Genomic DNA, 21,842 nt, shown 5'->3' with positions numbered 1-21,842 from the left:
CAGCCTGCTGCTTACAGCACCGTGCTGCCACCAGATGTTAAGTTTCATTTCTATCCTCTGCTGATATTGCTGCAGTTTGACACTTGATCGCATTGAAAATTAACACAATGATAGAAGCACAAAAAACACTTAAATTTCCATTTTCCAAAAAAAAAAAAATCCTGCAAATGTGACCCCAGATGACTACACTGAAGGATTTTCTCTCGAGCGTAGCATCTCGGCTGCGTGCCTCCTGGTGACAGATAGTCAAACAAATAAGATCATGTGACCAAACATGTCTGGTGTGCTGGACCCCCCCTGGGTTATTAAACACAGATAAGTTCACATAACCTTTGATACCATAATTATTCTCCAGTCATTACACCTCTTACCAAAAATAACTGTATTGTAGCCTTTGAACTCTAATGCAACTCGCTGTTGATCATTCAGATTTAATAAACTTTGACAGTCTCGGATGACTTTTTAGCCCAGAATCTTCCTGTTTGAGTCTTGGAAAACATCACCATATCATCCCTCTCTGTTCCCATGTGAGAGCTAATAGTTCTTATGGGGGCTTATGGATTATGAGTTTCAGATAAATATAAAGAAATACTGTTTTATTGCATCCTGTTGATGGGTTGATTTTATGCTTACTATATATGGCCTTCTGGGTATGTACAGTATGGGAGCAGTCAGCGAGATTTGGCTGTTAGGCTCTGTATTGAGTGTCGGAGAAATATAAACCTAAGCTGACAGCCCACGGCATCCTCAGGAGACACCGGGCTTCCAGCTGCTGCCCTGAGCCAAGGCCGTAGGTTAGAGAACACAAATTAGACCGTACATCACGTTCTGTACTCGCAGCATTTGTGTGTTTGTGCGATTCTGTTTGTGTGTGTATCCCTGTTCGGAAAAGGTCAGTACGAATCTGCATGGGATTTCTGCTCCGATGTTGGTTGTTTTGGCTCAGTTAGGAGGCTATCGGGATTCAAACTGCAGTCTCTTCCACTGTGGTCAAGTCCCCTGTCAGGACCCATCGGAGATGATTAGAGCGTCTATGTAAACTAGGCATGTCAGTGTAAAGTAAGAGGCGGAGTGCATTTGCTCCAGGATACTGTATGTGCCAGTACATATTCTGAAGGTCAGACATGTTTTGGTTGGCATTGCCAAGTAAACAGTCCAACAGCCGTGCGGTTTATGACTGTTCTCCCAGTAAGGTCTCCTGTGATTGTAACTTAACCAGCCATGATATTGATTTAAGGTTTAGATTCTAATGTATTTTTTCCCAAACCTCATCTCTCATGGTGTGCAAATGTATCTCAATCCTAGATGCTGTCTCAGTTAACCATTCTGGGGATGACTGGCTACATTCTGTTCACTCTCACTTCCCTGGGTTTCATCATGGACCAGAGGTACAGTACCGACATTAGTTTGTTTTTTATTTCTATAGAAGCATTTGTTTTTTTCAGTGGACAGATGGGAAATGTTGGGCGAGACAAAGTTTATGGAGGAACAGGAAAGAAGGCTCAACCTCGGGTTTCTCAATCTGGGGGTTGAAACCCTCCAAGGGGTCGCTAGATAAATAGGAGGGGTCGTGAGATGGTTTACAGGACAGAAAAGAAGGAATACAACACACTGCTAGTAGTCTTGAAATGATTACTTTATTAGTCAATTTACTGAAAATGACTTTGAATGTGTACTATTTTTTGAACATGGTAAAATTTGAAGGCTATGTCTAAACTGTATTGTCCGTCTGTTTGATGACTGTGTAAAACGCACATAGCTTGTAACGTTAGCTTGTCAGTCAACTACATGGGCTTTTATTCAAGTTAGTTCAAAGAAATTTTGTGTGAGTGCAAATTAGTTCAAACCTGATTTATTTTTAAAAAAAAGTGAAAGTCCTACTTTGTGTTCTGAACTCCTGACTTACATTTTACACTGTTTTCATTTGTGCAGTTCAACCACACAAATATGTTTTATCTAATCCATGCATTTCATTGTGAAATACTAGATACTTATATAACTTCAGGCTTCTAAAACTATTCAAATGAAACAAGCCGAGAAGGGAAAATCATTCTTTTGCTGTTTGCATCTCTTAGACACATGCAAACTGTGACCCCAGGGTCAAGATGAAATGGTTAATAAAATATAAACTCATTGTTCTGGACAGCATTTGAGCCAAATTACATAAGGTAATTCTGTGATAGGCCATATTGTATTCAATTATTTGCCAGTAATTTGATTTATTTAAAATTGAATTATTTGGACAGACAGTTACAAAGTCAACCAAGAGTGTCTGTGAGATGAGTCACATGTTGTTCTCACATAAATGTTCTCTGTTCTGATTGGCCAGCTTTCCGGAAGCCTGCCGACTGTATCAGAGTTGTGTTAAGTTACTGCTGATGCGAACCCAATAATGGGACATTTACTGTGAATAATTTACATGAAGTGAAACATGTTCCTCACCGAATTAGCGGAGCTTTGCTAGCAGCGCTAAAAAACGGTCGACACAACAAGATCTGGAGATATTTGGAGCTATTTGTTCAGCGGATCAGTTAGAAATAATGCAGGGAGGAATATTACAAGAAGAAACAGCCACAGTGATGATGATGTCAGATGAAGAGCTGCAGACGACCAACACACTTCCAAGATGTGAACAATTTATTTTACTTTGCTGCGCTGGATAATGGAAAAACACTCACAGCATGCCAGCTCAACTCGAGTCAAGGCTCGGCGTGACTGCCCCAAAACAATGGAAAAATGCCATAATGTTAGCAGAGCGGAGCAGTGAACTCACGCACTGTGTGTGGAGCAGATGACCATATAAATCCGTCATGAGTTGACATCAACCTGGGCTGAAAGTAGAAAAAAACATTGGAAACCGAGTGTTCAGAGCAGTCTGAAGCTGGTGCTTTTTGCTCACAGGGATTATTTCTATGTACGTTGTCATTATTTTGACACTTTCGCCACATTTAATATGAAAATCCGACATTGTAACATTATACCGTGTGACTGAAAATAAAGAAAAACATAATAGGTCCCCTTTAAGAAAAAAGACACGTGCCTTTAAAGCACATGATCGAGCATAGCATGGCATTCAACGAAGAAGACTCCCTCACCGTGAGCAATGTGAAGAGAGATATACTCAACAACCTTTCAGACAGATACACTAGGAAATACAACTACCTGCTGGAGTGCACTGCATTGGACCCCACATTCCTAACTCTGCCTCCTCTAGAGGAAGACCAGCGCCAAGATGTGTTCCACAGGCTGAAGGAGAAAGCTGTGCAGTTGCAACACAACGAGGTATTTATTTTACTCTCTCTCTCTGAATGTGTCCAGGGATTTTTTAATGACTTGGTTTATTATGGCCTATATTTTTTCTAAATGTCTTCCAGAAGTGTAGGTCCTCTAAGTGTTGCTTCCATGATAACAAGTTGAAACCCCTGTATCTGTTACACCTAGATTTGCTTAGTGTTTTCTGCTACTTACAGACCCATTTCACGGTGGAGGGGGGCAGGTAGCAGTGGCCCCACACCTGCAGCAGAACAGACTGTTGACCAGACAGACTGTGCATATGGAGCTGAGCTGGAATAAACTCCTCCCAAGAAGAAAGCATTGGAAGATCTCTATGGAGGGACTTTCACTAAACCAGCAGCAGCACAGTCCATCACTAGGATTGAGGCAGAAATGGATAAGTACAGAAATGAGACATCCATTACCCTCACAAGCTGTCTGCTCAAGTGGTGGAAAGAAAATGCTCAGCTGTAGCAAAAGCATACTTCTCCAAACCAGTCACCTCTGTCCCTGGTGAATTTAGTTTTTTTGTTATTTAAGATTTAAGATATTTTAAGTTTCACAAAGAAAAGGACATATGCATTGTTTTGCATTGTTTATACTCTACCTCAGAAATAAAAAAGGATTCTTTACTTTGATAAAGAAAAGTGAAGAGAAAATATATTTTGTGTATTTTTGTCTGAGAAATAAAGGAATCTGTTTCAGTCATAGTTTGTCGTCAATCTCATTTTGTTGAAAAAAAAAGTTGCAAGAAATTCGTGAACCCCGTGTTGTGAATTTTATCGAATTGTGAGGTGAGTGTATCGTTACATCTCTAATTGCAAGCAATGGAAAATAAAGTGATTTTTTAAAAAAAACTACTACCAATGAAGAGTCATATGTCTTCACTTCCTTCGATAAAAAGCATACTGTATATCACAGAAACAACTATATTTCAGTGTTAATATTTAAATGTATTTTCTGAATATGAGAACCATTGACTCAAAGTTATATAAAAAAAGAAAATACTGTACCTGCGTTCCATGTATAAACCTTTATTACATAAACTGTCACCTCAACAATAGCACCAACTACAATCAGTCTATAATGCCATTAAAATAAATCCATTAACAGCAGAGTCGTTGGTTGTGGTACAAAAAAATAAGGCTCAGAGGTTTTGGTTTGTAGTAGCTTCTCCTTGCTGAACGCACACTGCGATAACATGTTAGTATGACACGAAATGCACCAATTGGTCCAAATAAGCGGTCTGCTGATTTGGCCGTTTCATGCGGAAAAGTTGCAGTAATGTAGTAAAATTGCAAGCTCTCGCAAATATTGCGGAAATTTCTTGAATTTGCGTTAATTATTACAATTGTAAAATCGCAATTTCCTGGAGGGACTGATAATATATGACATTTAGCCCATTTGATGAGCTGGGTGTTCTTACTCTTGTCATAAATTATTATAACTTTTCCTTGGTTATTCAGATTCCTACATGAGAACAGACATGAGTGTTAGTGAGTTGGCACTTGTCAGGTTTACAAAAACCCTTCTACTAGTCTTCTCACACAGAACTCAAACTGTGTGCGGCACTTATGAAACTCAATAACAGCAAATGCAAAAACTGATAGATTATATTATTAAAATCATCCAACCTCCCCTGGAGAAATGTATCTCATCTGAATGGGGTTTTAGTCTCTTCAACATACTTGCTGTTGTCATATATCCGCCATGTAGCACTGGAATTGACCTGCTAATAGACCATGACTCTCTTCATGAAACGTCAGGGGACACATCTATTTGAACTCAATCAGCTCTGTAAATTGAAGGTTCTCCCATTAAAAACTCCATTATTCCTGTAACATCATCAGTGCAAAGTTTGTCTTCGACGTGGAAGCCGGGAGGTCTGTAAGGTGAACAAATCAAGATGAAATGTCATTGAGCCCCAGTGTAATGTTGTCGGTTGATGTGTCCTCTTGTTCAGGCCAACAGCTGCTGTCCTGGAGATGCTACGCTGTGTCGTCATGGTGACACTGCAGAGGTACGGCCACGTGAAGCCCCTGCTGCCTTCACTGGCTGTTCCAACAGAGGTAATAACCTGCAGTTTGTTTTGCTCTGTAGCAATTCAAAATAACATCTATAACCATCTATAGCCAATAGAGCTGCAACTAATGATTGTTTTCATTATCGATAAATCTGCTGATTATCTTCTTGATTAATTGATTAATCGTTTTGTCTATAAAATGTCAGAAAATTGTACAAAATGCCCATCTTAGAGCCCAGGACATCTTCAGATGTCTTGTTTTGTTTGGTCACCAATGCAAATCTCAAATATATTCATGTTAACTATCATGTATAAAACATAAAAGCTCACGTTCCAGAAGCTATAACCAGCAATGTTCAGCATTTTTCCTTAAAAATACCTAAAACTATTAAATGATTATCAAAATACAGTTGCTAAATTTATTTTCTTTCGATTGACCAATCAATTAATCAACTAATTGTTGCCGCTCTAATAGACAAATAGACCAATTTTGCACACATTCAGTAAGATGCATTACATTGGTGGGATACTTAACATTACTTGGAAGTTAGTGCATTGTATCTAGAGTCCCTAACTTGATCTTAAAAGTCTGGGAACATTCTGAAAAAATCATTCCAGGTCTTGGTAATTGTGGAAAGTTAATTAAACAAGTGCTGGAAAATGAAGTGAAGGAAATATGAAGAATTGTTTTAATGTATATAGTGATTTATTATAATAAGATGACTCAGTGATGCCAGTATAAAGTCTATACATAGACATACTGAAATCTTATTATTATAAGATGGTTGTCTGGAACCTTGTGTATGTATTTGCCTGTGATTGTGTGGTCTGTTTTGTGTGTGTGAAATGTGTGTGAGCTGGGTGCTAAGTCCAGCCCTGCAGCCTTGTGATCTATGAGTCCAGATGCGTCGCCCAATTGACCATAAAATTGGCGTGCCTTTCTGGCTCTGGCAGCCCAACTGTAGATGGCGGCTGACCTCTCATTATTTGCCCTCCTCCCTCTCTTTTCTTTCTGCTCTCTCTCTCTCTCTCTGCCCGCCCTCGCCGCTTGCCATCTCAGCCAGTGTGAACGAGAGCAACACTTCTGGAACCAATTAGCGCTGTCTGCCGCTAACTAGAGCTGGCTGATGAGATTTGCACGTGAGCGCTGAGTCGCTGCTTTTATTGTCCTCTGACTCCACATCTGTGCTGCTCAGGTGTTCAAAAGACAACTTTCCCCAGTTTTCTTCTTTTTTTTTCCCCCCCTCACCATAAAATAGACTAAAACTGAATGAATTATATTTTTTTAAAAGCATGTCTAAAATGAAGTGCATATCCAATCAGCTTCAGAGCAAAAATGTCCTGATTTATGCTGCACATGCTGCACGGCTGTGTCACTTTGACAGCACTGTAAGTTTTATGCGGCCGTTTCCGTAAGTGAATCATTAGGCCTCATTTCAAGTCGCAGTACATCAGGTTGAGCCGAATAAATGTCTTGCTTGCAGGTGGGGCTCATTGAAAATCCTCACAATTTACTTGAAATGGTTCCTGACATATTTGTGCCCTTTGCTCAGAACTACAGCAAAGGGGGAAAAACGTGAAACCACCCCCAAACTTTAAGGTACTCTAATGATATATGGGTCTGACGCGTGAGGTGAACGGCCAGCTCTTTGTTGCAGAGGGGGGCGTGTTTTAAAGTCGGGCCAATCAATTAACAGTCACTCGAAATGGAGGAGGGGAAATTCACATTTAATTGTATTCAGGCCCATGCAACTGTACAGTTGTGCAAAGGGGGGGGGACTACAAAAAAAAAAAAAAAAAACTACAAAAACTAGGTCGGTTTGTGGTCCTTCAAACCCAGTGGTGTGATATACTGCACCCTCAAAGCTCACAGTGGTATTTATAGTGGCTCTGGAGATTTCCCTTGTAAAGCTGCAGGCTTGACCTGTAAACCAGGGCTGCCTCTCGCTCCCAGCCTCCCACTCGTCCGCCCAAAACCCACGTCTGTGCGGCTCACATGAAGGCCTCGCTGCTTCAGACAAGACGAGGCTGGCAACCGTGTGTTGCGTTTGAATGAGCGGGGCTGGTGGAGCAGGAAGGGGGCGGGGGGGGGGGGGGGGGGGGGGGGGGGGTGTGAGGTTAAAGCTGCCGGTGCGAGTTGTGTTGTGAGTGTGTGTGTGTGTGTGTGTGTGTGTGTGTGTGTGTGTGTGTGTGTGTGTGTGCGCTGTGCTGTCACCCAATATGAGCATCTGTTTGTGTGTATAGATCATAGCAACCTCAGCTCGTGCCATCTTGGAGAATTGGATGTACACAAATAGAGCCAGACTGATACCGGATACTGATACTGGATGACTGAGGCAGATAATGAGATTGCTATTTGACAGTTAATCACTTTGATTTGATTATTGAAGAATTATGACCGAGATATGTACTGCGTGGGACATTTCACAGTTGAAAAATAAACTTGTCAGTGTTTTCTTTTGAACAAACTATTTAATGGTAACACAGTTTCTAAATACAAACATACCTTTGACATCGCTGGATTGCAAATGTCACATATTGGCCAACATACACAATATGCTAAAATCTGTGTCTATATCCGTGAAATGCTAATATCAGCATGGCTAATTTTCCACACAATTTGACAAATAATAGCTGATTATAAAGTCATTTAACAAGAAAATAAGAAATAACTAACAAGAATTTGTTATGATGAAGCTGCAACCTTAGTTGCTGTTCCTGTTACACCTTTGTTAATTATTTTATTAAGTTATCATTTATGTATTTAAACTATACGATACACTGTGGTACATTATATACTTTTATTTGGAATAATTTCACATGAATTCGTTGGACTGTTGCAGATTTATTTTTTCATTATTTCCCCACTACTTATTTTATTATACTATGAATACTATGAATATTTGTAGAACTGTAAAATTTAATATGCCTATACAGTCATGCCCCTTTGCCTCCAGTAATTATAGTTCCTGTTGTAGTTTTTTTTATCAGGGGCAATCGTCAGTATATCAGGGAGTCTGATGTGACCCCCAAGAGAGTAATGCTGGGTCTGTTATACTGTCCTGCTGTTGCAGTTTGTTAAAAAAAAAAATATCAAGAAAACACTGTTGCTCACTTCTTACCCACATCCTAGAGTGACTGGAGTGCATTAAACTCCAGGTTTACATGGCTGTAGATCCATTCTGTAATATGATAAATTAAAGTAAGTAGCCTACAAAGGTAGAGTTGCTTATAGTAACACTGAGCTTTGTCACTACTTTCAGCAACTTTTCAAACTTTTATATCAAATTAATTTCTCAAAAGCAACAATATGACACCATTTAACAGCGTCTAGTGACTCTTTGCTAGAAGCTGTAATTCCTATTTCGTCTTTAAAAACCTGTATGGCAATATAATCAGCTCGCACCCGAAAGCAATTTTAGCTTGAGACAAACCAGCTCATTTAACAGAACCTGAAGGTAGTTGTTCCATTGATTTCTTGCCACTTAGCCTGCAGGCTCTGTTTAAATACCCCTTACCAGCCAAGTGTCTACCAGATATTTTAGCTACGGTATCAGGTGTGTTTTTGGGATGATGCTGCAGTAGTTAGCAGATGTTAGAAGATGCTATTGAGTAAGGATCTCCAATATGGCTACCAGAAGATCCGTTATGTCATTATGTCAAATCAGCACTTTTCTGACAATGTGTCAACAACAGTTTAACTTCACAAAGCTCGCAAAATGCTGTCTGTGATTGCACTATAATGTGTAGTGTTATTCTGTCCACCCCCTGTCTCTGTGTGTGTCCACATGTATTTCTGTCTACTCTGTGTCAGGGGGGCACTTGTGTAGTTTGGACTGTAATGATGTAACACATGGTTGTATTACTGTGTGGGGCCCTGGTTTGCCTGAAGGCTCAGGGAAACACGCTGCAGAGCAGAGCTTAGACGTTGTATGTCCCAAAGTAATTAAGCAGCGATTCTCTCGAAACGGCCACTAACTGCTGGTGAAGTCACAGTAATTTAAGAGGAGAGCTCGTAAAAATACACTTGTCTTTGGTGGAGAAGGAGAGAGCTTCTCAGGGCTTCCTGTTGGCTCAGGTACAAAGTATTTTAAGGCTGACTTTCTTAGTTAAAATCCATTCTGACAGTTTTCATTATTATCAAATAAAACGGGAAAATTCCCCAAATAAAAAGAATAGGAAGCCTGAGAGGTTCAGACTTTTCCGCTTTGCTTTACTACTGCAATATGACTGAGATGTTTCCTTGTAATAAAATAGTTCAAAACATTGTATATTAGCTCATGCAAGTCTGACACATGAGAGGCAATCTAAAGCTACGTAATCCTAAATATAAAAAGAAGTCATCTAAATAGTTTTTAAACCCCATTGGACTTTCCATCTTTTCAGCTTTGTACTGATAGTGTTTTCCAATCAAAGAGCTCTTTTTATGTCAGGCTTTTAAGGGAAACATAAATGCCCAATGGCCAAAAGAAGAGGTCAGAACAATATTATGAAGTTCATGTCAAACACAAAGGCCCGGCCTAAGCACAAAGCAGCTTTATCTTCGACACATCACCTGACTTGTCGACAAAAATTGCAAATCCCACCCCGTCTTTCCCGCCGTCCCTGCCATGAGCGGGGCAGATAAGAAAGCAAACGGTGAGAGGTCACCGTTATCTGACTGCGTTGTTTCCACCCGCTAAATCTCAGGTGCGAGAGGTTGGCGGCCTTTTTTTGAAGCAGGAATGTGTGGTAGCAAGAAGCCGCTCTGAGGTTAACAGGATTGTTTGGAGCTATGGAAACTCGGTGAGCATGACATCATCTGAGAGCTCGCAGGAATGGAAAGGAAAGGAAATCTCCTCCCAGGGAGAAAATGGAGGGATTTGAAAGAGAAATGCTGGGTAGGACTGTTCCGTTGGAGTAAACAGCGGGGTGGTCGACCGTACACAGTGTGAAATATTATCACTCAATGTGCAGGGGATCGTGCCCGTCAAAGAGTAACCGCTTGGTTTATGTTGTCAAACCACTTGCCAGGTAAAGCTATGGAAATCCAACAGCAATTGGCCCTTTGGGAGTTCTCTTGCAGTATTTAGTTTGGCTTTTGTGGAGTTAGTTTCTGTGGCCAGTGTTCACTTTCTTTTGAATTTGTCTTCCTATTTGTGCTTTAATTCATGGGTGAAACACAACATTCATCCAGTTTATGATGCAGCTTCAGAGCCAGCATGTGAACCTGATTGAACCTGACGATAGCAGCTGTTTTTTTTTTTTTTTTTTTTCTTACAGTATAATTTCTAACTCTTCTAAAATGCACATAAAGCCGATTTCATAGAACTAAAAACGGCGATTTCCAAAGACGTCTGCTCACAAATTCAAAACATAACAAATGATAAAAGACTTTCATAATGTTCAAATATAAATAAGTCAAAGAATTTTACTATAAAATCTATCAGAGCAGTGCTGAATGAAGGCTTACTGTATTAATTTAGCAATCTTTATTGCAGTGCAAGCTTTCATCACTCTGCTCAGTTTATTAATCTCTCTTTCTCTGCCACGCTCATTGGCTTACTGGCTAACAATCACACGTCTGATACTCTAGTAAAATGAAATTTTTCATGGTCCTTTTTTCACAATAGTTCAAGCTATAGTATCTTGCCTGGAGTCAGCTGGAAAATGGCTCCTGCTGCCAGGATTTGTGAGTGGTAGGGGGTCACGAGTTTTGGGCAGACTTCAGATCTAAGGTTCCAAAATTGGGAATAGCCACTGTCTCAGATGGATTAAACTACAATAATGTTATTCCCTGATGTCCTCCTGCAAAGATACTCCACAAATTAAAAGCTCCACCAATCTGTATTTTCAATATCGAAAAAAGAATCAGTTGACAGGATGAAATGAGAAGCTCCAAGGTTATATATTTCTTGTGAGAAGATCCAACTTTGGATCTCCCATTATAATATCTAAACTCAAGGTATTCTCTGATAAGGAATACCGATCTAAGTGCCCCTTTTTTCCCCAATTAAAATTTTCTTTGCTTGACTTCTTGGCCACATATCAGGTGACTAGTTTAAGCAAGACATTAAACCCCAAATTGCTCCCGATGGTTAGGAAACTGACTTGTGAGGTAGGTCGCTGCCATTAGTGTGTAACTGTGTGTGTGAAAGGATAAAACTGAATAAGAATGAAGAATAAAACTGTTATGAAAGTGATATAAAATGCTGTCCATGTATCATTTTATTAGAGATCAGTGTATATTACTGCTCCAGTGTATTGATCAGTGCATTCCTCCTTAAATCCTTTTTCTTTTCAGACCTTGATGTTAGGCTTCTGTAGCCTTTTTTTTTGTCTTCTCTGCCTTTTAAGTCATGTCCTCCAAATCGTTTTAAGGCCCACTGCACGGCTGTTGCGTCATGCTCTGCAAACTTGCGGGCACACCTGCAAAACTCTGCAATTACATATTTCAGCTGGCACGTGGACCCAGCAAGGGCTTCTGGAAATTTTAAACACCATGGTCTTAGCCACTGTGTGTTGCTTCTTGTTGATGATTGGCTTGTCGGTCTATAGTATCCCCAACCCAATCATCTACTCCTCTGTCTCCTTCCAAAACACTCACGGTGATCAGATAGCAATATATTCTTAAGGACGAGAAGAAAAAAAGAGGCAAGAAAAAAACAACACACGTGCTCTTCAATGGAGACATGCAGCCCCTGTAAAAGTTTTAACAAAGAAATTGCCTTTTTCTTCAACAGCAGCGTTCTTGTGTTCTGGATTTGTCCACAGCGCCTTCTACAGTCTCAGAGACCGATGGCAACTCCCACACTGACTAGTATGTACACAATGATTGTTGCTGACACTGCACACACATCCGCAGAGGAGATGGTGTGTGGGTTGGCTCGGGGACCATGTGCGAGCCCTCAACACCTTGTTCTGACTCCCCGATACTTTGAGTTTGCATCTGGACACTCACAGTGATATGTCGTTGGACCCAGTTGGTCAAATCTGTGAACCTTTTCTACCTTAATGCATGAGCTTCTCTAAGGCTTGAACTCGTGAAGGTCTCAGCACACTATGTATTCTCCTCCTTGGAGCTGCTTTTTAAGGTGATGGATTTCTTCCTCTCAGAGGTCCTGAGCTGCCTCTCGGGATAGACTTCCTTTTCTTTTTGAAACATCAAGTTGAGCTGCTCTCTTTCTTTTTGTACTGCCGCATGACCTCTTTGTCTGCCTGCTCAGCCAAATCCTTGAATGTCAAAATAATATCTCTGTTGCTGATTTTCTTGTTCTTTAAAGACGACTTTTTTTAATATAGCACTTTTAAAAAACAAGTTACAAAGACATAAAAACACGCAAAATTACCAGATGAATATTAGATAAAAGTAGAATTGATGCAGTAATAATAACAATTGAGCTATAAATTACTGAAACACAGAGTAAAAACAAAAAGAATAACTGATTCAAGAGAAAGCAATTCTAAAAAAGTGTGTCAATGAGTTGACCTGATCCTATTTCCGTTCCGTTGTTGTAGTCAAATAAACTTAAATTGGGCAGTATATCTTAATTTACTAATTATACTGTTGTGTCAGCACCTTGGACCAAGCTGGGAGAGACGGACATTTTTTTCTGATTGTTGAGCTGATTGTTGTTGATTACCGCCTTTTGTAACCATAATGCCACACATGTGGTAGGAACACAGAATGACTTCAAGAACAGTTGGCTGCAAATTCCACAGTAGGAATGCACAACAGAGACTGTCATCATTTTTATAAATATCAGTGGGTGGATGGAAGGAGTCGGGGGAAAGATACACCTTTTACTGGCCCTCCGAGACTCATTCATCTGTACTTCTTCTCCTAGGAATCCCATTGAACTAATTCACAGAAAACCCAGAAGTCTTCTCTTTGCTCCCTGAAAATGCAAACAGGGGTTTGATTTGGCAAAAACAAATGCAACCTCCTGTCCTCTCTTCCCTCTTTTGTGTTTTTCTTTCATCACTTCTTTCTGGACTCGTGCCCAACACCCTGCCTTTCAAATCTCCGCCGACTACTGCACTCTTCACCAACGGGTCCACCAGCGTGGCCACCCAGGGAACTGTGGTTAATGATGAGGTGAAGACTTCTCTTATTGAGGCTGAAGTGATGCCAAGCTGCTGGGGTCTGGAGTGAACTGAACAGATATGAAAAGTGTTACTCCCAGGGATTTGTCTCATGTTTTCAATGAGGCGTAATGGACTGGATGAGTCGTCGTTGACCTTACATGTGACCTTCTAGCAGACACATGGTAAATGAGTACAAATACCAGATGTGAAAATGAAAACCTCTAAACAACTGTATCATTCTAAATTGGCATATAATCAGACCGCTTAATGTTTTGCTACATTTTCAGCGTACAGCAACTGCCGTTTCACATGTGTTTTGTCTGGCTGCACGATGTGTATGTGTGTGTGTGTGCATGTGTGTATGTGTGTGTATGCGTGGGAGTGTGATGGCGATATTTCTCATGGCTGTGCTACAGAGCAGGCACTACACTGACTCTCTGGTGGGACGTTAACCTGCTTAGCGTATCCTTCCTGAGTCTGCTCAAACAACGCGCGCACAGAGACTGTATATCTGCTCAAATGAGCAGACAGGAAGTCCTGTGTGTGTGTCTGTGCGTGTGTGTATGTGTGAGCACACGTGCGAGTGTATGTGTGTATATATATATGTGTGTATGTATGTGTGTGTGTGTGTGTGTGTGTGTGTGTGTGTGTGTGTGTGTGTGTGAGGGTACACATGTTTCTGTGCATAAGTGCAGGTGTGCCTGTTTAGGACTTTGTGTTTCTATATGATGTGTGTGCTGGTGCACCTGTGTGTGTGTGTGTGTGTGTGTGTGTGTGTACACATGCATTTCTGTTTCATGTGTTTCTGTAGCCGTGTTTCCATCAACGTATTTTATGCACATTTTGAAGTATCCCATTAGAAAAGGGTGATGGAAATGACAAAATTTGAGAAAAAAAACTTGAATTTTTACGCTTGCTCGAGGTGGTTTTTGCTTTTTTTGAAAAGAGTTAATAAGCTAAATGGAAGATAGAGACACCTTTGCCAAATAAGTTGGGACGTAGCAAACATTTGACTCAGCTGTTTCCTCTGTCGGTGTCTTCCCGGATATTCCCATAACACACTAAAAAATGGCCAATACCAGCTGACATGAAAGAGCAATTACAAGTTGCCCAATTGAAACAAATTCCTGAAGACCTCTCTCCATTTTTCTCTCGTATATGGCCAAAGTGTTTCCTGTTAGCAACCTCTACTTCTTCTACTCTGTTTATTACAGCCATGTGTAAGGGAGCCTATAACGCCAACTTCTGACCAAACTACGCTAGTTTGTTCACTTCAAACCAGATGATGGAAACGCGCTTAATTCACATTTTCTTTTTTGCAACATTTGAAAAGTTTGCTTATTCACTTGAAAATTAGATGGAAACAAGGCTTGTGATAGGATTAACAATATATTTACAGTGTAATGTCACACAGTATATGTTCGTAGGTGTACATGTTATGTATTCTTACCTTCCTTTACCAGTTGTTTTAAGTGTTGATATAAGTGTCATTTTTTTACAGGTTTTCACTGAAGTGAGTAGTTTTTATAGGAATATATCAGGAGAAACTGTTTTTAAACCAGATTTTAGCTTTGTTTCTAAGAAGAAAAAGTATCTACGTATACAAAAGAGGTGCTGCATAAGTTGCAAAACAACCAGATTCTCTTACAGAAGTAAAAGAAAAAACATAAGTGAAACTTCAGATTGCACATATGTGAGGAGTGCATTTTTGTCTCTTTCTCTCTTTGACTTGCTCCACATTGTAGTTTTGGAACAAAGAGTATTAACAAATATTTTTTATGGTTTATTTTAACCAGCTTTTGTAGCATGTTGATGCAGCAGACTCCCCCTCCTCTGGCACTGCAGCCAGGTTAAAACAAAAAGCTCTGAATTATTTTCCGATACAGTTCAGTCCAGGTCTGGTGGACTGTAGGCAGCCATATGGAGAGGGAGCTCTGGAAACATCCCATTACAGGTCATATATCACACGTCTGACAGCAGCCATTCTGCCTTGTTTTCATTTCAATCACGAGTGCAGCTGCGTTGGAGAGCGCTGAGGCTCTGCCATGTTAACCCGCCGAAGGCTGGAAGACAGTTGCCTGGGGCACCAAAATGCACCCTGGGGTGTTTGACGTATCTGCTTGATGCTTCATATCCATCAACAGCACACACATGACTCTGGTTAATGTAGAGTTGGACCAGAGTTTCTCTAAAGGTTATTGCAGATATTTTTGTATTCATATTTAATGTTATATTTGATTCCGTTTTAAATACTCAGCATTTTCCCCAGAATTTTTGTGTAGCCACAGTTTTTAACAGTGTTTACACCATCATGGGACACTGAAACTCTTCACTGAAAAACAAAACAAAGACATATTTTTTTAGATGTAGCAGCTGTTTAGTTATCTAAACTAGCATTTCATCTCAGGAAATTCATATGGCATGTATAATTTTGAATTATAATAGGACATCTGAATATTACAATATCATTGCTGAAAGGCTATAACCTGGTAATGACCATTGAGTATCACTTTCACTGTTTATTACACATGCTGGATGAAATGTAAAGACAGCTCCTGACCACTAGTGGAGCAAATTATATAATATGTTTGCCCCTGAGGTACTTAAAGCAGCTATTATCAATATTTTTTTATACTGTATCAAATAACAATGTGTCATTTCAAATGTAGCTCGTCGTGACTCTGCAGCTCGACTCGAGGGAATTTCAGCTATTAGCTATCCAGCTGCAACTTTACTGTTTTGGGTTCACTCTCAGTCCTCATATCATCGTTTTCGACCGCAGCAGGCAGCTGTTTTCAGAGAAAAAGCTCCAAAAACCCACTGTACACTGTACCTGCTAAGCACCAAACGGCAAACAGACACAGTTAGCTGTAGATTAGCTGGTGAACATAGTGGAGCATTTAGCAGCTAAAGAATGATGTTGCTCCGTAACTGCTGTAGTTCAAATAAACAACTGTTTGCTAACAAGTGCAACATAGCCTATCGATTTATAAGCTGATGATATGTCAGTGGTGTGTTCACAACTTGCTTCTGCTGCCCCCAAGTGGCCAAAAAAATCAGCTAATGCAGGTTTAAAGCTGCATCTCCACCATCTCTTTCGATGTTAAATGCTCCGCTATGTTCACCAGCTAGTTGCTAACTTTGTCTGTCAGCTGTTAGGAGCTGAGCAGGTAGTGTACAGTAGGTTTGTTGGAGCTTTTTTGCTGAAAAGTATTAACTACAGTATCACCTCTTGTCCTCTGTGCTTTTCTTCATATGAAACTTGGCCTGAAAGTATGTTTTTTTAAAATATTATTTAAACTTTATTTAACACAACCCACACTTAGCTGCTCTTGAGCAAGGCTTCCTCGTCGTACCTGTGTAAATAAAGCTCGACGAAGAAGCAGAGGAAAATCTACAAAAACCACATGTTCGTGGGTTTTTTCTATTACCACCCTTAACAAAGTGCCTTCTCCCCAAAACAAAGTGAGTGTGAGTCGATTTGCTGAGATCTCTACTTTAGGAGCCGGTGCTGTCTGGCCGTAGTGCTTATTTGTAGACGATCAAACCCGCTTCCTTCCACTGTGTAATCTGTCCCACATGGATTTCCTACAGAGTCCATTAAATGTAGCATAGTGGGGCGAACAGGGAGAGATGGGAGCAGAGAAAAATAGGTGCCCTTCCTTTGCCTCTACATGCGGCTTTGATAGAAACCTCTGTCATGTTTCCGTCTGTTTGAGTGAAATGTGATTTGCGAGTTTCTGCCAAGCTGGCGCTTCACTCTCGATCCCAATCCGTCTCTGAGATGGACACAATGTAACTTCATGTATTTGTGATCTTCCATCTGTTTTTCCTTGTGGGAATGTAGATTTTTTAGCCGTCCTGTTTAAAGCTGTATTAAGCGGACTAGGAGCAGTAAGTGGTGAAACAAATTTATCCAGTAAGTTCCAGTAGAGGCCAAATGTCAAATTTTAATTTTGGATTTTATTCCTGATCTCCGTGTGAGATACTACACTACCCGTAACCTCTAGTAAACCTGTTGGCAACATTAAATAACATTGGAAAACACCACCACAGCGTTGCTTAGTCAAGTCAAATCAAGTCAGTTTATTTATAAAGCACATTTAAAACAGCAACTGTTGCTCAGAGAGCTTTACAGAGATTGAGAAGTGCAATCGAATAAAAACAGACATAATTATGAGGATCAAGGGGAAAATTAATTCAAGTGTTTGGATAAATTCCTAAAAATACGACACCATTGCACAGAAAACAAGCTAACTGCTGTAATACAACCTTTTGGCCTATAATCTCTGTCAGGTTGCCCTTATTTACCTTTTTGTCTCTTTCTAATCTTTTGAGAGTGCAGATTTGTTTCAGAAAAGATGCATTCTTTCCTCTGTGTGTGTGTGTATTCTCAAGGTGTTCAGTTCATCATTTGACCCAGTTTTTATGGTCCTTTGATTGGATAATTAATCCAGCATATACATATTGTGGCATTGTCAGAAAGGTGATAATTCTACTTTGTGTTTATTATTGAGGTCATAGTGGGTGGTGGTGGTGTACTGGAGTGCAATATGTTGAAAAGTGTTCCTAATATTCTGCCCCCCCCTCATGTATGATAATGGAGTGGACAAAATTAACCCTAACCCAACACATGGTTGTAAAAATGTAATTATCAGGTGTGAAATGAGAAAAATAGGTCATCATGACATGAAAAATATCTTGTTATAAGATGAAAGATTATTATTACTGATGTATGTATGTAAGTGTAAACATCATTTTAATGTTGTAGCTTGATATTATTACATAGTTTAATCTATAAAAATACCACCTATTTTATAAAGACACCATTGTTTTATTATGTGCCTTCTTCATCTGCAAAGTAACTTGTAACTACAGCTGTCAGATAAATGTAGTGAAGTAAAAAAAGTACAATATTTAAGTATGAAGTAGCATAAAATGGAAATACAATTTACTTAAAACTGTACTTAAGTACAACACTCATAAATTCCACCACGGATTTGAATACAGTTTTATAGTCTTAATATTTATCTCGTAGCTGATTGGTTTGGAGTTTAAAACTATATAAACAAAATTTGGATTTTCTTTAACGTCTGTGGCAACACTGAAGAGGAAATTTAAGGAAACTTTAAGGATCAGAGCCACTAAAACAAAAGAGGGCGGACATGTTTTCAGTCTCTCCCTTCTTTTCCTTAGTTTCGTCTGTCGTTTGGCTTTTATTCTTTCTCTGCAGGGAGGCTGTTTTCAGAGCAGGTAGAAAAGCAGAGAGAGGAGGTCTGTGTTGCACTCTTTCTCAAAGGAAAACAGCTGCCGTGTCCAGAAGGGGAAACGTTGCTTTTTTTCCCATCAGGCTTTTTGCCTGTGATGGACAGCGGTCTGGTTTTGGCTTGACTTGCAATGTAGGATGCAGTTTATGGGCCAGAACGCAGCGAGGGGTGGAGGCGAGGACTGTTTCTGGCAGAACCCCGCTCTCCTAACAGCGTGGTCCTCCATATTGGTGACCCTTCTGACCCCGCAGCGAGAGCATCGGGGGAGAAGACCAGCTCCTTAACCTTTAGAGCCCACTTTCTACATCATCCTGAGACCGGCTGCATCTGGAGGGTCTCACTGTTTTCTTTCAATTAGAGCTTCACTTTCAGTGTTTACCTTCATGTTAACTGCTCGTAAATGATACCTGTTGCAAGTCTTATGACTTATTTTTGTCGGAGAGATTTTTTATGGTATGACAATCCAGCTTGCTTTTTGCTCGGTGAAAACCACTTTTGCAGTTTACAATTTAACTGATACAGTAAGTGCATAAATCTATAGTCCATCAGTATTAAAAGGAACTGATATTGGGTTTTTATCCCCCTCCGTCTGAAGAATCAGTAGTGCTTTCAGTGTCCTAGACGTGCACCAAAATATCCATATCTTTATGTCATATGGTTTAATCAAAAAGGTCAGAATTTAAGTAAGGAAAACATTTAACTTTAAGTGTGCAAAGCAATGAAACATTGAAATTGTTTTAGTGTTAGCAGCTCCAGGAAGCAAGGTGAGCCTCATTAAAACAACTCTAAAATAAATCAGGCTTTTGAATTAAATAATTAATTTGGAAAAAAAGGATACATAATTAATGACTAAATCATTAGAAAAATTGTAAGGAAAAGGTCGAGTTCAGGTTTCAAAGGCTGCAGAAAAGGTGGTAGCACTGACAGACAGTTAGACCTAAAATTATTTGAAACTTAATCAGAAACAATTTTGATATGAAAATGACAATCAATTCATTTTTTTTAAGAAAAAACTACTGGTTCTCAAATTTGAATATTATCTGGTTTTCTTATATTATAGTAAACTGAAATTCTTTGAGTTTTGAGCTGTTTGCATGACAAAACAAGCCAATTAAATATATCAGCTTGGGGTCTGATAAATTCTTATGGCCTTTTTTTTTTTTTTTTTAACAATTTTCTGAAACAATTAATTGACTAATTGATGGAAATATCCCATAATATTATATATGAATTCAACATTATGTAACAATCCAATTTATCGACCAATTTTCTCCTAGAAGTATTAAAAGTTTGAGCAGAGTCTGTAACTGTTTACTCTTGTTGTTCAGAGTTCAGTGTCGTCACTGTGTTTTATGCTTAAATAACAGTTTTCATTTCCCCTAAATCAGAAACATTTCCACATTCTGAGTCTCTAAAAGGTGACACAACCCTCACCTTTGAATGAAACGCACTCATATAAAACCTCTGATCTTGACCATCTCTGTTGGTTTTTTCCAGGCCTTTGTCTCCCTCTCTCTGCTGTACTGGGGTCTGCAGAGCGTCTCTCAGCTGCTCAGAATCAAGAAGAAGGCCGTCTGAGTCGACATGAGATGTGCAAACAGATTCACATGCTGCCAACAAGGACTGCGATGGGCGGGGGAATTTTATCTTTTGTCCGTAAAAATGTCAGTAAAGTCATAATTGACATAATTCCAAAGCAGCAGCTTTTATCCAGCTCCTCTGTCAGATTCTTCTTTTTTTATTGTAGACGAAAACACATGAACTGATTCAACAGATGTAATCTTCTGCTTGAGTCACTCAGCGTTTTAGGAACAACTGCACTGTTTGAAGACTGTTTGATTGTATGATTATTATCAAGGCAATGTACTCAACACTTTTTTATCAAATGATGAATTTCTTCTGATAAATTTCTCTTTCTCTATATTTCATCCGTTATTTTATTTAATATAACTAAGTGCTAACTAAGGGCTAATTTAAGCACTACAGTAACCAATCAGCATTTTGATATTTCAGCTGATCCACAGTGTAAATTATTATTTTATTGCCTTGACTATGCAACATATACCTCTTTGTACGATTAATGTTATTCGTACTGATGAATTTCACTTGTGATTTGAAATATTGCGCAACACTGTGTATCATTTTACATTTGTTACTGCAATAAAACATGTGTAATTTTGCTTTACTAGTCTCCATTTTTGATTCCCAGTCGAAATAAGAAAAAAAAACCTGAAGCAAAATGAAACCCTGGAATGTGCAGCATGTGAGCTCTGCGTTGCTTCAAGAAGCTTCATTCAGCTTCCAGATCTTGTGTGTGGGAGTGAAAAACAGTCCACAGCAGATGGTGCTGTTATGTCCCGTCATTAGTCTCGTTTAAATCATCAACACCTTGTTCTCAAGCAGCACCTGCGTTACATCGAAGTATTATAGTGACATTGAGACATATATCAAAGAACCTCTGTGAAAATAAAACAACTGCAAGCAAGGTCAAGAAGAAATAGAAAAAAAGACATTGAGTAATTGTAATTTTTGTTTTTGACAAGTGGAAATCTAAAGCTTAAAAGTAAGTTATAGCAGGTATTTTCTATTATAAAATAAAACGGTAAGTATTGGATTGATCTGTCTCCACATGGAGCTTAATGATACGCAGCACATGTGTCCCTAACACATAATTGATGCTTGTTCTGGAGAACCTTTGCTTCTTGCCTTCTTCTTACAGGAAATTTCCATATTTTTTACTCAATTTCTTGTTAAGCGTTTTTTGAAACTAAAAAAACAGAATCCTTAATTGTGACCACAGAACATGTCAAGGGCCTAAATATACACCTGAAAAACCCCTCTGTCTCACAAAATGATAACAAAATACATAATAAACCATTTTGTAGTGATATACAGTAAAGGTACTGTATGCTGAAATACATTCAATTGTGGAGATGAATTAGTATTGGGAAAACTAATTATTTACATGTAGCGATTCAATATTTCTACTGTAAATTACATAACATACACAGCAGTTGCAGCATACATATACATGTAAAAATCTTAATACTGGTATGAAACTGTCATATTCATCACGAAAACATCACAGTATGCAGAATATGTAAATGACTGGATGGATTTTGTGAAAACTGAAGGAGCAGAAACAGGTGTGTGAATATTAATGATGTGTTATATTAACAGGTCTACAGATGGTGTTAGTCCCCGGTACATAT

At 39.3% G+C, this 21,842-nt stretch overlaps 1 protein-coding gene across 3 annotated transcripts in view; it reads left to right on the top strand.

Moving 5' to 3' along the window:
• The window catches only part of agmo (alkylglycerol monooxygenase), a 56,621-nt gene extending 35,811 nt beyond the window's left edge, over window positions 1-20,810 (top strand). The window contains exons 11-13 of one of the 3 annotated variants that reach the window (XM_044360259.1): window positions 1,306-1,388; window positions 5,237-5,342; window positions 20,128-20,810. In XM_044360259.1, coding sequence (XP_044216194.1) covers window positions 1,306-1,388; window positions 5,237-5,342; window positions 20,128-20,208 — 270 coding nt within the window. In that variant the 3' untranslated portion in view covers window positions 20,209-20,810. Of the gene's footprint in view, window positions 1-1,305; window positions 1,389-3,214; window positions 3,283-3,470; window positions 3,915-5,236; window positions 5,343-20,127 lie in introns of those variants that run through there. The other 2 variants (XM_044360258.1, XM_044360257.1) reach the window with 2 other exon arrangements.
• The last annotated feature ends 1,032 nt before the right edge of the window (window positions 20,811-21,842 follow it).

The sequence above is a fragment of the Thunnus albacares genome, chromosome 8, assembly GCF_914725855.1.
Source record: "Thunnus albacares chromosome 8, fThuAlb1.1, whole genome shotgun sequence".
In the NCBI taxonomy this organism is placed as follows: Eukaryota; Metazoa; Chordata; class Actinopteri; order Scombriformes; family Scombridae; genus Thunnus; species Thunnus albacares.
Note: the sequence above shows the minus strand (reverse complement) of the source record. Positions and strands in the feature narration are given on the sequence as shown.